A 17,365-nucleotide genomic window follows, 5' to 3' on the forward strand; every position below is an offset into this window, starting at 1 on the left:
TAGTAACACATGGAGAGTAGGAGTTATTATTCCCAGTGAGGGAGGGAGAGGTGTGGGTACATATGTCAGCCTTCAGCAGCCATTAGGCCATCGTTTAGTGAATGGCCAAGGTGTCTCATTATGCCTTTATATGTACTGTTTTCATTTCACATTCAACTGTGTTGACACTACACTGTTCCAGAATCAGAGATGAAAATGACTCTGAGCATATCCTAAAATTGAAACATACAGTACCATTCAACAGTTTCGACACACCTACTCATTCAAGGGTTTTTCTTTATTTTTACTATTTTCTTGTCATGACTTCCGCCGAAGTTGGTCCCTCTCCTTGTTCGGGCGGCGTTCGGCAGTCGACGTCACCGGTCTTCTAGCCATCGCCGATCCACCTTTCATTTTCCATTTGTTTTGTCTTTGTTTTCTACACACCTGGTTCCATTCCCCAATTACATGTTCACGTATTTAACCCTCTGTTTCCCCCATGTTTTTGTGCGTGATTGTTTCTATGTTCATTCGGTGCGTTATGGCTGTTTTTTGATGGGTGCTGTTTATACCCGTGCGTAATTTAATACTGTTTATTGTTGGTCAAGTGTATGTTTACCTTGTGCCTTTATTTTGATTAAAGTACGCTGCTCACTCATTCTGTTCTCCTGCGCCTGACTTCATGCACTAGCTACACCCACCATCTGACATTTCTACATTGTACAAAATAGTGAAGACATCAAAACTATGAAATAACAAGTGTTAAACAAATCAAAATATATTTGAGATTTGAGATTTTTCAAAATAGCCACCCTTTTGCTTGATGACAGCTTCACTTGGAATGCTTTTCCAACAGTTTTGAAAGAGTTTCCACATATGCTGAGCACTTGTTGGCTGCTTTTCCTTCACTCTGGGGTCCAACTCATCCCAAACCATCTCAATTGGAATGAGGTCAGGTCGTTGTGGAGGCCAGGTCATCTGATGCAGCACTCCATCACTCTCCTTCTTGGTCAAATAGCCCTTACACAGCCTGTAGGTGTGTTGGGTCATTGTCCTGTTGAAAAACAAACTACAGTCCCACTAAGCGCAAACCAGTTGGGATGGTGTATCGCTGTAGAATGCTGGGGTAGCTATCCTGGTTAAGTGTGCCTTGAAATTTAAATTAATCACTGACTGTGTCACCTTCAAAGCACCCCCACACCTTCACACCTCCTCCTCCATGCTTCACGTGGGAACCACACATTTGGAGATCATCCGTTCACCTACTCTGCGTCTCACAAGACATGGTGGTTGGAACGAAAAATCTCAAATTTGGACCAAAGTACAGATTTCCACCAGTCTAATGTATATTGCTCATGCTTCTTGGCCTAAGCAAGTGTTCTCTTCTTATTGCTGTCCTTTAGTAGTTGTTTCTTTGCAACGATTCAACCATGAAGGCCTGATTCACGCAGAGTCCTCTGAACAGTTGATGTTGAGATGTGTCTGTTACTTGAACTCTGTGAAGCAGGTAGCCTAGTGGGCAGCAGGTATTCTAGTGGTTAGAGTGTTGGATAGTAACCAAAAGGTTGCAAGATCAAATCCCTGAGCTGACAAGGTATAAATCTGTAGTTCTGCCCCTAAGCAATGCAGTTAACCCACTGTTCCTAGGCTGTCATGGGAAAAAAATATTTGTTCTTAACTGACTTGCCTAGTAAAATAAAAATGTATTTGGGTTGCAATTTCTGAGGCTGGTAACTCTAATGAACTTATACTCTGCAGCAGAAGTAACTCTGGGTCTTCCTTTCCTCTGGCGGTCCTCATGAGAGCCAGTTTCATCATAGCACTTGAAAGTTTTTGCGACTGCACTTGAAGAAACTTTCAAAGTTCTTGACATTTTCCGGATTGATCGACCTTCGTGTCTTGAAGTAATGATGGGACTGTAGTTTTTCTTTGCTTATTTGAGCTGTTCTTGCCATAATATGGACTTGGTCTTTTACCAAATAGGGCTATCTTCTGTATACTACCCCTACCTTGTCCCAACACAACTGATTGGCTCAAACACAGTAAGGAGGAAAGAAAATTAACAAATAAACTTTTATCAAGGCACAGCTGTTAATTGAAATGCGTTCCAGGTGACTACCTCATTAAGCTGGTTGAGAGAATGCCAAGCGTGTGCAAAGCTGTCATCAAGGCAAAGGGTGGCTTTTTTGAAGAATCTCAAATATAAAATATATTTCGATTTGTTTAACACTTTTGGTTACCACATGATTCCATACAGTATGTGTTATTTCATAGTTTTGATGTCTTCCTTATTTTTCTAAAATGTAGAAAATAGTAACAAAATGAAGAAATACCCTTGAATGAGTAGCTGCGTCCAAACGTTTGACCTTTATGTTTTGAGCTGATAGGCTACAGTGTGTACATTGTGTGTAGCCAATATAAAATCAAACTACTATCATCATTAGCTTACTAATTTAATTAGCTAGTTATAGCTGTTGATTCGAAGCTCCTGTTTAGCCCTAATCAGAACATGTTCTACCAACCTTTACTTGCCTATACTTTCTTAATTCTTAATTCGGCAAGCACCAGTGTCTTCTAAACCTCAGTGGCTTGATACAGGTAGAACATTGGAATTTAGAAAGAAAAAAAAAGAAAAAAAAGTTTTGTCTATGAAGTAATCCAACAATGTATACGCGGCCGTCTTAGAGTATGTTTATCTTCTCCCATTGATCAAGACAGGTGAGTGTCAAGCGATGTCTGATTTTTGAGTTGCGCACATGACGTGCAGTACTTTGGGAAGGACATCGGTTTACAGCTAAACAGGAGCATATGCACAAGCTTGGACACAAGCTTGGTTGATTTGTGATGTTTTTCCCGATGGCAGTTTTTTGGGGAACTCGTCAAAAATGCCCATCGTGGGAGAGGTGACCATATTGTAGTGATGTCCTTCAACTGTGGCTTTAATGGTCCTGTTTTCTCAGTAGCTACCTCATACAATACATTTTATTGTCTCTATTAGTCATGTTACAATCATTTTCAGTTCTCATGTATGATGATTTTTGACAAGCTTGACCAAGTCTCTTTCTCTTTAGATAAAGGTTTTTTGATTATCCTGAGATGGTCCTTCCCCAATGTCGCTCATGTCATTTCATGTGTATACCTTTTTTTCTATTTCCCCTCAAAGAGCCCTTTTGTCTGTCTTCACCTTTCCTAACATATGTAATTTGGTTAGTGTTTTCTGCCATCTCTTTTGTAGGCCACCCTCTATCACCCACTTACTCTTTTCTCTCTCCTCCTTTAGACAACCCTTGCCATGTGTCTCTAACCTTCTCTATGCCCTCCTCCTATAGCCCATAGAGATAGATAGTGGACTCCAGTGCCCAATAACCCATTTAAGCATGTGCAGCGCCATCGAGGACTTTCACCATTTTGAAGTAATCAAGTGGGTGGGACTTCCTATTGGTTAAATAAGGATCACATATTTCCTTCCAGGTATCCAGGAGCGTTCAGCCAATTAATTATACCCGTGAGCAAACATTCCATAACTGCATGTGGCAGTAAATTGCCAATCAGTTTGTTTATCAACTCATAGAAGTAGTAGAAGAACTTCAAAAAGGAGACAGCCTCAATGGCGCTGCCCATGCTCTCACAGGCGCAATAATGGGACAGATACAATTTTGCTTCCTCTAACTATCTCTATGCTCTAACCCTCTCTCTCTGCCCTCTTCCTCTAGCCACCCTCCCAGTCTGCCCTGCCATGTCCTTGTTCCTGGGCCTGTGGATTAGCCTGGGCTTCCTGCTGCTGTGCCAGGCCACGCTGTACGAGACCCTCCAGCAGCACCACGTGCCCCGGCCCGGACGCAACGCCATCCAGATCCTGGGTGAGTCCCTTTCTATGTTCTGTCTGCACACATCACGCTGTGCCCACTACCCACCCAGTCCTCCCAGAGGAGCTCTCTGAGAAGTATAAGAGTAAAATAAATCCTATGTTATCACTGTATCCCCAGTGGAAACAGTGAAGCAATAGTCTTCTGTATTTTGTAATAGATTGGTTTGCAACCAATATGTTAGCTACTGTGAGAAGAAGAATAGTGCACTGTGGTTTCATAACTTTTTATATTTGTTTGTTTCTATAGATTCTGGCGTTGTATAATGGATTATTTATGTTTCTTATGGTTCATTTATGTATCCAGCTGTCAGAGGTGTCATGCCCATAGGGGGCACAGGGACATGTGCCCCCTCAGATTTGTCCTGTTTTATTTTTATAATTTGTTGTTGTTGTTTCTTTGTAATACCTCTAGCCACCGAACAATTGTTGGCTTTAGCTAACTCAGATAGGTAACCTATCTCCCAACCTCATAACTAGCTACTAAGAAGCCATTTCAGGCTATCAAGGAAGTTAGAGTAGCTAGCTTGTTTAAGTATCCTAGCTGGCATGCTTGCAGGCAAGGTTGGTAGACTACAAAAGCAATTACTAAATGTACTAAAAAAGACTCCTTTCAATATTTTACCCAGCTTTTAGCAGAGATGCAGAGAAGCATATTTAGTTATAAATAACCACCAGCCAGGAGGATACAGACAGCTCAAGAGGTATGCTTCCATACACAGAAAAATAAATATATTTATGACATAGAATTAAGCATAATAATTTGGGGTCCCAAAAAGTTTTTTAAGGTATTTGAAATACAACATTCTCCAACTATTCGAACCAGCCACCCAGCAAGCCAGCCATCCAGACTTATTTTGTGCCTCATGACATTTTTGGGGTGCATTTTTGGGGGGCCTCTGCCAGCTGTATATAAAACTACACCATCTTCAAAGTTGGCTTTATTGACATTCTCCTACATTCTTTGCAGTAACTTGTTTTTGCTTAGAGTTGATTGTAATGTTTAAGCTCAGCTGCAGCTGCTGTTTTGATCTGAGGTTGGAACTCCCCCTCTGCCCCACACAGACAAAGAGCACTTTTTAACGGGAGAGGATTCTCAGTGTGGGGAAAGAGTGATTGCAGCATCCTGAATCTATCAGACTAGCAGGTTGATTGGTACGTAGGACAGGCTCTAGGCAAAACTCCCATCAGTATGCTGTGAATGCAGGCTGCTTTGATCACTGTGGCTTAAATGGAAATAACAATTATGTTTCTCTCTCACATTTGGCAATTAAAGCCAGTTCCTTCTCCACTGTGGGGGCTAAAGGGGAGGGAGTCAGTAAGATGGGTCTGATTCTCCTCATTTATGTGGGAGTAGAGTAGTCGCGTTCGTCACTCCCCAGCCATGTGTCTTTGGAAGCAGGCTCCTTTAAGCTTTTAACAATGACTCGCTCCTATTACAAACCCCTTTCACCAGGAAACCAAATCTCAATGCCTGTTAAACATTGATTCCATCTATTTGTGCTTGTCTCACTCTCCGAGCCGTGCTGCACCATGGAGTGAAAAGACAGTGATTGAAGCAAAAGCAACCAAAAAAAGAGACATTGATTTCCCCGACTTGTGATGTCAAGACAAGATTGTTGATAGCCAATGAGGTTTTTAAGCAGCAGGGAACTGGAGCAGTTGTGCAGGGCAGGTGTCTTGTTTTGGGGTTGGAACAGCTGACGTAGTGGGACTTGGTTGTGTGTGTGAGACAGAGGCTTCACACAAAGTGGTTTGAGCTCATTAATTGGAACAAGTGAGAACAGGATGAGCGACAGAATGAATTTTTTAACGTTGTTTCTAGGTTTTTTGTACAAGGAGGTGCATGGCCTACAGTAAGTGTCTTCTGAATTATGTAGAGGTCCAAGTGAAAACAAAAAGAAAACCCTGCCCACGGCACATAGAGAAGTCAGCTAAGTTATTGGTGAGATAAATATACTCCTGTTCTAGTTTGGCGAAAGGGTTCTTGTCAGAGAAATCAGCTTGTACAAACACACACACACACACACACACACACACACACACACACACACACACACACACACACTCCATTTTTCTTTTCTCAGCAAAGTCATTATGGCATGGCATTTTCATGGTCCCCTGGGGAACAGGGGGATGCATACACAAAGTGGGTCTGAGAGCAGGAGTGTTCTGTCTGAGAGCAGGAGTGTTATGTCTGAGAGCAGGAGTGTTCTGTCTAAGAGAGCAGGAGTGTTCTGTCTGAGAGCAGGAGTGTTCTGTCTAAGAGAGCAGGAGTGTTCTGTCTGAGAGCAGCAGTGTTCTGTCTGAGAGCAGGCATGTTCTGTCTGAGAGCAGGAGTGTTCTGTTTGGGAGCAGGAGTGTTCTGTCTGAGAGCAGGAGTGTTCTGTCTGAGAGCAGGGGTGTTCTGTCTGAGAGCAGGAGTGTTCTGTCTGAGAGCAGGAGTGTTCTGTCTGAGAGCAGGAGTGTTCTGTCTGAGCGCAGGAATGTTCTGTCTGAGAGCAGCAGTGTTCTGTCTGAGAGCAGGAGTGTTGTCTGAGAGCAGGCGTGTTCTGTCTGAGAGCAGCAGTGTTCTGTCTGAGAGCAGGAGTGTTCTGTCTGAGAGCAGCAGTGTTCTGTCTGAGAGCAGCAGTGTTCTGTCTGAGAGCAGGCGTGTTCTGTCGGAGAGCAGCAGTGTTCTGTCTGAGAGCAGCAGTGTTCTGTCTGAGAGCAGGAGTGTTCTGTCTGAGAGCAGCAGTGTTCTGTCTGAGAGCAGCAGTGTTCTGTCTGAGAGCAGCAGTGTTCTGTCTGAGAGCAGGAGTGTTCTGTCTGAGAGCAGCAGTGTTCTGTCTGAGAGCAGGAGTGTTCTGTCTGAGAGCAGGAGTGTTCTGTCTGAGAGCAGCAGTGTTCTGTCTGAGAGCAGGAGTGTTCTGTCTGAGCGCATGAATGTTCTGTATTGTGAAAGTGGATGAAGCTCTCAGTTTTGGCACAGAAGAGCGCAGGATGCATTTATTGTTCAGTGTGCTATGCAATAGTAAATAGTTTTATAAGGGAGAAGATTGGTATGTTCAATCAGCAGCATGTACTCAATGAAATTCTGTCACTGGCTGATTGTCAAAATCTAGAATGATAGAAATATTAAGTTAAACTTAGGCTATCTTCAACTAACAGTGATCAAGTACAACAATTATTGATGAAATATATGTGTAATCACCATTGGATGTGATGACATTCACTATCATATAAAAAAAACACTTCACATGTTCCCTTTATGTTGACCATGTGAAGGACACCTTTTTTTCATAGTTGTTTTGCAACTGTACAATTTACTGTAGTGTCAAGGCCTTTTAAGTTCTCATCAATCTTATTCAACTGCAGAGTGGTGGTAACAGATGTAACCAGAACTGCTTTCTCAGAATTGAAATCCTATGATGAATATTTGTATTAGAATTGATTTAATAATTTGAGGATGCTCTCTGGTTTCAGCGACCAGATCATTTTTTATAAATAAATATGCAGTGGGTGGAGACCAAAGTGAGATCTCAGATTGATACATGCTTTGGTTTTATGTTTAGCTTTTCTGTAATAAAATATAATTGAATGGAAAAGTCATAATTAAAAAGAAAACATATGTCATAATGCATTACTCTGTAGAAGCCTTCATCTGTGATGTATGGTAACATACAGGGTTTTGATGCAGTGAACATTGTAAACATAACTAATAAACAGGAACTTTACATGTTACGATTCAAAGTATTTTACAATGGCTAAAACCATTGGCATTCAATACACAAAAGAAGCTTGAAGGCAATGCCAGAGAAACAACCAACGAACACAAACCTGTTTGTGAGTTGTGCTTCTGCCTTCGATGCAGTGTCTCTGTTTACACAACTTATGGCCTTGTTGTACACATCATTCTGAAAATTGGAATGATACCCATGACTCTACCAATTATTCCAACTATTGGAATATTGCCTACCCAATTTCCATTATTTTCTAACAAAGGGTTTACACTATTGTTTGATTGACAGGCATATGTTCTGTACCAGAAAAAAAGCCTTAAATAAAGTTATGTGTAGATTTCGATATGGGGCCTGGTTTTCAGTCTGGCTGAGTGAGTGAATGATACCGCAGCAGCAGCTCTCAGTACTCAGACGAGGGTGTGAATATATCTCTGCACAGGGGGAGTGAAGGTCATGTTGAGCAAGGTACAAATGTAATCCTCAAGCCTGATCCAGCATCTAACAATGTTTTAAAAAATCTGCTTATCCCTTTCTGCAACAGTGAGCTGACAGAATGCCACTGCACAGTACATGCGTACCAAAAATATACAAGGAGAGATAGGGGTTTTCAACCTACATTTCTTTATTTATTAGAATATTTCAGTTAGAAATCTGCTGGTCACAGTTGAGGCTGGGATTGAGTAACGAGTCGCCTGACTGCTTCATCACCTGCTCAGGAAGCAGCCCCGTTGCCTTCCCATGAGCCCCTGCTTCGCGGCCTCCCCTACGTCCCCCGCACCGGGAAAGATTGATTGTGCCCAGATTCTGGGAAGCCAATTCTGGTCTCTTAAGAAATAATCCACTACACTGACAGATGAGGCGAATGTGACATGACACAAGCCCAGCTCAGCTCTTTCCTCACCTGCCAACTGACACAGTACTGCCAGGTCCACTCCTGGAGAAAGCAGGTTGCTGCTGTGGATGATTCTACTGGACACTATACAGCCCAGTTGAAGGGTCAAACTGTAACATTCAAAGAAATATGGATTGTCATTGTTTGGAGAAGTTACATTGAAATCAAACATTTCTTAATAGTCAGTTTTATGTTCAACTGCCACTGAATATGTATTTGTTTCCTTTCCAAATGGAAGTGCATTATCATTGTGTGTCCTAGCAATGCCCATAGGGAGGATATTGAATGCAATGGCGATGCATTCGGTTTATGATTCTGACACAACTCTCTAAGGGCACTAGCTGATTCCCATTCCAATGTAAGCTACAATATTTACATACCTCACTATTAGTCTTGAAGGAGCTGTCCTTAGCTGTCGTTTTGACAAAACAAAAACAGTGTTGTCAGACACAATAACAAGTCAATTGTTTGTTGCAATGACGGTGCTAAACTGTCTCTCATAGTTGATTAAATCAGCAGAACTGGTGACAGTAATGACAGGTTAGCCAGTTGTTTTCCCCGTTCTACATGAAGATGCAAGCAGCCACTTGGTGTGACTGTGAACTAATGATGTGATTAGGAATCACTTGAATCATCCTTGTAAGAAATGCAGAAATATTGTATAGGAAGTAGGGTGCTCAGGACTTTGTTTTGGTGAAATCCATGCTGATTTTGGATGGTTTATAGCATAAGGTGAATAGGTCATCATTTGCATACTGCAGCAAACAGTGCTGATATTGATATTGTACTGCACTCTCGAGGGAGCTTGCAAGGAAGCATTTCACTGCACTGTTTATACCTGCTGTAAACTGTGTATGTGAAAAATGCAATTTGATTTGAACCCATACCATTTATAAAACGGTTATAATGATTTAATCAATCGAATGTAAACATCTCATAATGAATAACCCTTTGAAAGATGACTGGATGACAAGCGCTTTAATGATGTTCATGTTCAGTGTGTCATTTGATATTTAAATACTACTTTAGTCTAGGAAAGGGGCAGAAAAGAGGCAGCAAAAAACATGTAATTACTGCTATTATTCATCATGACACAGAAATAACCATACAGCTAAACACAGTTTAAAGTGAGCAATAGCAGAAAATGAAATGTCAACCAATAGTAGTAAAATATGGGGAATCCTGTTGTTGATGAATGGAGCCCCATGTCACGATGAGCAGATTGACCACCATTTAGCTGTGGGGAGCCTTCTTTATATGATTCTTGTATCCAGACATTCTGAAATCTTTGTTATGGTTTACTTTGAACTTTTTTGCTGTGACTGTGGGCTCTTTTCTGTAGGATGAGATGTCTGGGTGTAGGTGGGTGTGTTGGTGAACCTTAGGGATCTATATTTCGGTAAATGAGAACTGGTTTGAATTGCGGAGACTTACATTTCAAGACTGAATCGATTTTTTCATTGCCATGTGTATGTCTAGCTCAGAAGAGGGATGGTTTTCCTGGCTGAGTTTGAGAACATGCCAATTAGCTACACTATCAAACACACATTACATACGGATTTACCCTTCCGGATATACCCAGTTTCAGAATTTATTTACGGATTTCTCAATTTCCTTTTTGCTGTGATTTACTGCCTGCTTTGTTCCATACAGTAAAACATGAAAGATACATACACTGTAATCTCATGATAGTGCTCAAACCATATTTAAGTACTGTCAACATGAATCTAATCCAAATGACTGGTTCACTTATGCAACTTCGATTCACAAGCTTTTGCAAACTGCCAAAGGGCAGGCAGTTTTACAACTACCCACAGGAAGGTAACATCTCAGTATGAGTTTTTGTGTTTTTGTTTGGCTATTAATTTGATACCTTTCACACCCACTTTTAATTGCAAGGACTAATTAGTGTGAGAATGGATGGTGGAAACAGAATTCAATTAAATTCCGCTCACTGGAATGGATGGTGACTTAATCAGATTTTTTGTTGTGCAAATTCAATAAAAAGGAAACGTTTGATCAGGTTGGCACACACACACACACACACACACACGCACGCACGCACACACGCACACACGCACACACGCACACACGCACACACACACACACACACACACACACACACACACACACACACACACACACACACACACACACACACACACACACACACACACACACACACACACACACACACACACACGCACACACACACACACACAGAAAGTCACAAATAAACCATCACCACCTAGACAGTGGCCAGGACAGGGGTCTGGGATAGTGAAATGGCTTTCTAAATGAGGTGACAGCAAGCAAGGTTCATCAATGCAATTCTCATGGCATAAGAAAAAGATCCCTCCACAAAAAAACTACTTCAGTGGCTCTGACATAATTGCCTGATGATGAGAATCAAAAACTAAACGCACACAAATGTAATAAGAAACATAATTTTCAGAACGAGCCGTCTACCAAGGCATTCTTTTTCCGGGCTCGAACACCCAAAGCCTTTAATCTGGTTCCACATTGGGTTGTAATTGCTATAAAAACTGCAGGCTTTAGTTGAGAGCTCATTGTTGAGGTCTCTCACTCTATCGCAGAGCATGCCCTTCGAGGTAATGAAAGCAACCTTTTTAAAACTGGGCAATAACTGCCTCATCATTCCTATACAGAGCATCACTCTCTCTCACCCCTGCCTTCCCTCCCTCCCTCTGTCCATCTCCTCGTCTTTATCTGCCCCTGAGACGATTCGTCATGGATCAGATGAGACCATTTGTCATGGATTAGTGCACTTAAATGTCTGTGTGATAGTGGAAGCAGTCACTGGAAAAGCTTAGGAATCCTATTACACTGCTTTTTATGGCCGGCGGGGGTAAGAGACTAGGGCTGGAGGTTGAACTGGCATTTTATTTGAGCTTCATACCATTTCTGTTCTCATACGACAAAGAAGCGCTGATTCATCAGAAAGACAGTCCACTTGGAGGAGGAGGTCTGGTTGAAGAAGGACTAGATTGTAAACGTGGAATGAATATGTTGAACATGTTTGAATTCTTTCCTGTCTCTGTATGTTCACTCAGTCCCCTGTCAGAGCTGCATATTACTCGATTTAATCTTTCTACTGACGACTTTGATACCTTCCTTTGCTTTCACCCCATCTTCTTCAATGATTCATTTGTTTGGAAATCTGAACGATTACTCTTGTTTGAGAATCCCTGACTCCAATAATGGAGGTACACATTGAGATAATATCTAGAAAGAGATTGTCACTCTTTCATAATCTTCCTAGGCCTATTCAACACATTCAATTCAGCTGTAGCAAGAATTCAAGATGATTAGTATTTACCTAGCAGTTTCCTATCACAGGCGTCTCACTGCTGGTACCTTGATGGGCCTTTTTCCCCTGAGTGAAAAGCGATAGTAGCGGATTAGATCCTGTGTTATCCTTATCTTCTCTCTGAAGTCAGATAACTGTGTCAGACAGAGAAAAGGTCCTGTTAATCACACAAGGTTTGTTCCTCTACTCTTGTCGTACAACACACTCAAACTAATAGACCAACTCACAGTTCAGAGGAAAGGGTTTGTCCTCTGCCCTATTTCAGCCTAACCTAGATTTAAACACCCTCATAACATTCGCTGTGGTACTATCCAAGATAACAGTGGTTCTTTCAACTCCGGCGTCTAGATCGTTATAAAAATAAATAATCTGAAAACAAAAGAACAGCATAATGGTCCGTGTAAAGTGACAGCAAAATGTGCCCCTTCCCTGCCTGCAACTCCAGTATCTGATCCAGTAATCCCTGACTTTTTTGAAAAACACATACTGTCGCCTGCCAAATGGAAGCCCATGCAGGGAACAAAATTGTTAATATATTGAACAATGCAAATATCAGCGTTTTTATGCAGCTAATCCACCACCCCCAGCCCTTATTTTATTGTGTGGCTGAATGGAAATAGCTTGGTTGTATTAATGGAGTAAAGAGACATAGGCAGGTAATTGTAATGCAGATACTTTGCATTATCATTTAGAACCACTACAGAGGACGAATGTTACTCATTCGCTATTTCGTTTGCAGAGAACTCTGCACTCCAGCACCTAATTTACTTAGTGACATTCAGAATTGATTGTCTTAAATGTGTAACAATTTGCCCCACAATCTGTTCAATCCAGTGTGAGTTTTGCATACCCTTTCAATGGGGTCCCTTTATTTTTTAACATTGTTACATCTATGGGCTTTTATGTTTTTCTGTCATGCGTAATGTGTTGTAGCCTATATCATAGGCTATATATTGGATAACGGCACATCATTTGAGCTTGTTTGGGCTTGAGCTCATAAAATGTATTTACGGTATGGCTCATCAGACTCAGGTAGCATCAGACTTCAACTTTCATGCCTATCAAAGCTCTAATCAAATAATATACATTAGAATGATACTTCCGGTTTGGGCGGAAAATACTGGGTTACATGGAGAAAAGTGATTATTCTTCATATGGAACATTTGTAAAATACTGGGAAAAATATTCAGCCCTAGTCGGTAGCTTATTCTTCAGATGTTTGGGGCTGCTGGTGAACCATGATTAGTCAAAGTGACACTGGACTAGCGCACCTGACAGAGTCTTTAGGGTGTCAAGTGCTGGGTTTCCATCCAGTTGGGGACAGATTTTCATGGGAATATTCTAAAATCTGCACAAAAACAATATTCACATTTCAGGGTTTCCTTTCAGAAAATGTAGTGCTGGACAACGTGACAGGGAAGATTTTAATTTACCAGACATTTGAGAAATTTACTTGACATCCATATGCATTCAGATCTGGCTTGGAGCAGCCAGTTCCATCAATAAACAAGGGATATTGGCCAAATGAGCCACATTTACTTGTCCTTAAAAACAGCCTAAAAGAAATTACAAAAACATTATTCCTTGTGTTTTGATGTGTAGCATATGCAAAACTTTGTAGCCATATTTTTAGGCTACTTTCCTACAAAAAATATTGTCTACCTCATGGTCCAACTGTTGGAGATTTGAGTGAGAAATGCATCAGGGCATTGCATGCATAGGCCTATAAGCTTAGGAGTCCACTGTATGATGTTAATAAAACAAACATATATAATGTATATAGCCTATATAAAGGAAGAAAATCTTAGGCTTGTTCACCCATGACTATGTGGCCAAACACGACTCCAAAACCATCATTGTTTGCTGACGACACAACAGTGGTAGGTAGGCCTGATACCTACCTGATATACCTCTCCCTCAATGTGAGCAACACAAAGCAGGCGGACCGAACAGGCCCGCATTAGCATCTACGGGGCTGTAGTGGATCGTGTCGGGAGTTTCAAGTTCCTTGGTGTCCACATCACCAATGAACTATCATGGTCCAAACTCACCAAGACAGTTGTGAAGAGGACATGACAACACCTTTTCCCCCTCAGGAGACTGAAACGATTTGGCATGGGTCCCCAGATCCTCAAAAGGTTCTACAGCTGCACCATCGAGAGCATCCTGACCAGTTGCATCACTGCCTGGTATGGCAACTGCTCTGCATTTGACCATAAGGAACTACAGAGGGTAGTGCGTACAGCCCAGTACATCACTGGGGCCAAGCTTCCTGCCACCCAGGACCTATAAAATAGGCGGTGTCAGAGGAAACTCCAGTCACCCAAGTCACAGATGGTTTTCTCTGCTACCACACGGCAACCTTTTTGTTAATTGCAATATTAAAACTTCTGTTAAATTTCCCCTGTGGGCTTTTCACTCTTTTTCCTCTAACTTTTGTTTTACTTCAATGAAAAAGGCCTCCATCTTCACAATCATCAGTGGCTTACGCCAAGACTCTTCTGTTGCTCTCTCTCTCCTCAGCAGCAGGTACACTTGCGCGCGAGGCGTGGGAGCATGGTGCTGAAGTGCGAATTCTGGGTATAGGCTATGATAGACAGCCTCTCCTGGACAATTTGGCCTGCTACGACTTTATTTATGGGGCTTTTCATTTTTTTATCTGCCAAATGCAGGCAATTACCAGCATAGGGAAACCCAGGAGCATTTCCCCATCAGCGTTGTTTCCAACAAATTGACTTGTTGCAGATAAAAGTCTGTACGTAAAAACATACAAGTAAAATGGGTTCCTATAGCATTTTCAACTCAAGGCATACAAATTGTATATTGTAGGTGTAGCGAATGTACCCACTCTAGTACTGGCATGTGCGCTCTTGCCAACAACTTGCAGATACAGTGCAGCTATAGCCTACGACATGAATAGATTATTATGGACATAAGTGCAGTATTCTTTTTCATTTGTTAATGTCAGCCAGGCATCGATCATCATGACACCAGAATAAGACCCTGGATATGTATTGAAAGGAGCATCAACCTCATCACTGTGTACTTCCACCACCCTGTGAAGTTCATCATAACTTATTTCATCTGTAGTCTAATAAACTGCATGCTTTCCCATGATGTGGTGACATTTATCGGACATGTAGGCTACTTTACTCCCATAAAAAGGATGGAAACCTGGTTAATGTCAAGCTTCGCTGGAATTATATTTTCGATGAACGTGCGCAAGCCTACAGGAGACTTTTGAAATATCCCAATCAGATTAAACATTGTGCCTGGTTGTGTTATTAAGGCCACATATAAAAAGTAATACATTTAAAAAGTTCAATGATACATATTTTGGCTATATTGAAGTGTTGAAGTCTAGGTGTGCGAGCATTCGCCTCTCAGATTGGAGAAGAGGCAGAGTGTGCTAAGCTTTCCTAAATAACTGGGCTTGCCGGACATTATTATAGGACGATCTGCAACAGACAGAGCATCTCAGTATCAATAGTAAAAATACAGCCAGACTGGCCTGCTAATGTTCCTTTCTAAACTGTCCAGAGGAAGGAAACCCACAATGGATCCAAATGGAATGAAACAGTCAAATCACAGGACTTTTGTGCCTCTATTCAAATGAATATTTTCACTGCAGCCTAGAGTAGAATTTTGTACCCACTTGAAAACAATAATGCTAATTATTCATTACATTTTGGTGTTTTAAGCTAGTCTAGGTAGGATGATTGTATTGTCCCTAAACTAAATCTCTGCAATTTTTTAGCTGTATGCCTCATGTCTTCGCTGTTCTTTCATGCGCAGTGATGCACCTCCCTCTCATACCACACATAAAAAAGGCAGGAGCCTATCAGCTATCTATCAGCTATTCCTATTTGGTCTTGTTGATTCCTATAAAAAAAATGTATGCAGCTTTGAATTTTTTTATGTGTGGTATGATTGCTACTTAGCCTATTGCAGATCTGGACAAACAATCCACCTACCACTGTTGTCACTAATTAATGGTGTATAGAGGGCAGGAAATACCGTATGACTGGTAGACTATACTGACCTCTGTGCTATAACAAAAGTTAGCAGATGGAAAAGCGTAGTGCACAAGGGAAGTACCAAAACACCTTGATATAGGGAAGGCGCATGCAAGCATTTGAGGATATGTGACTAGGATGGAAGAAATTATATAGTAAAACTTACAAAAGACCTAATGTAAACCAGGGGAAAATACACACTATCATGACCTGCACCCATTAAAAAATAAATAAAGTTTGATAACCCTCCCCTATTTTAGATCACCCCTCCCACCAATTAATTGTTCCTAACTAGTGCTTTTTTAACAGCTCTGAGTGCAGGTTAATATTTGACTCCCTTTGCTATGTTCCCTCACTGATGTCCTGACCATACAAGTGGGAATAAATATAGATGTAACAACTCATATTAAATCTCAGGTATCTTATCGCGTTAGGTCTGAGTTGATCGTCCCTTGCTCATTGTTCATGTTGTACCACTGAAATATTTAGAGTTAACATCTGTAGCTCTGCCTTTAGAGGCCCAGTGTAGTGAAATTACATTTTTCCTGTGTTTTGTATTATATTGTACAACAGCTGATGAAACTAACAATCAATACAGGACCTTCTAATCAGAAGGTTTGCATGGGCAGAAGTAAATTGGTTGATAGACCGATAACAAAGAGTTCCAAACCTCTCTGGGAAAAACTGCTAGTTTTCAGTTATCCCCTCCCCATTCATTCCCCTCCCAGACAGTCCTAGTAAAATTTTTGCTTGAGAAATAGTTTTTTTGAAAATTTAAATGGAAAACTACACTACATGGCCAAAATCTGTGGACACCCCTTCAAATTAGTGTATTCAAATAAAATCGAGCACACAGCCATGAAATCTCCATATACAAACATTGGCAGTAGATTAGCCTGTAATGAAGAGCTCAGTGACTTCATAGGATACCACCTTACCAACAAGTCATTTCATCAAATTTCTGGCCTTCTAGACTACCCCCGGTCAAGTGCTGTTATTGTGAAGTTTTTTTAATTTTTTATTTATTTAACATTTATTTAACCAGGAAGCGCTCATTCAGATTTAAAATCTCTTTTTCAAGAGCATCCTGGAGTGGAGCAGCAAAGGCTCAGTCGTGAAGTGGTAGGCCACACAAGCTCACAGAATTGGACCGCCGAGTGCTGAAGCGTGTAGCGTGTAAAAATAGTCTGTCCTCGGTTTTAACACTACCGAGTTCCAAACTGCCTCTGGAAGCAATGTCAGTACAATAACTTCATGAAATGGGTTTCCACGGCCTAGCAGCCGCACACAAGCCTAAGATCACCATGCGCAATGCCAAGTGTCTGCTGGAGTGGTGTAAAGCTTGCCACCATTGGACTCTGGAGAAGCTGTTCGACGAGCAGGCGTCCACATAGTGTATTAGAGTAAGGTATTTAATTGTTTCCCAGAAATAATTTGATATTGATATAAAAATGTCTGCATTAGACCTTTAAAGTCCCTGTCTGGGTTCTCATCTTCCTACCCTCCACAGTCAGGTAGCCATACCTGCGTAACACTGCATCTATATTTTAGAGTGAAATA

General features: G+C 41.3%; 1 protein-coding gene across 2 annotated transcripts in view; it reads left to right on the plus strand.

Annotated features, from left to right (window-relative positions):
* Positions 1–17,365, plus strand: part of LOC135527766 (chemokine-like protein TAFA-1) — a 264,346-nt gene that overhangs the window by 5,894 nt on the left and 241,087 nt on the right. For both annotated transcript variants that reach the window (XR_010453474.1, XM_064956322.1), the window contains exon 2: positions 3,693–3,839. Coding sequence is in view for 1 of the 2 variants with exons in the window: in XM_064956322.1 (XP_064812394.1) it covers positions 3,716–3,839 (124 nt within the window). In the remaining variant the exon portion in view is untranslated. The remainder of the gene's footprint in view (positions 1–3,692; positions 3,840–17,365) is intronic.

This window comes from Oncorhynchus masou, chromosome 5 (genome assembly GCF_036934945.1).
Source record: "Oncorhynchus masou masou isolate Uvic2021 chromosome 5, UVic_Omas_1.1, whole genome shotgun sequence".
In the NCBI taxonomy this organism is placed as follows: Eukaryota; Metazoa; Chordata; class Actinopteri; order Salmoniformes; family Salmonidae; genus Oncorhynchus; species Oncorhynchus masou.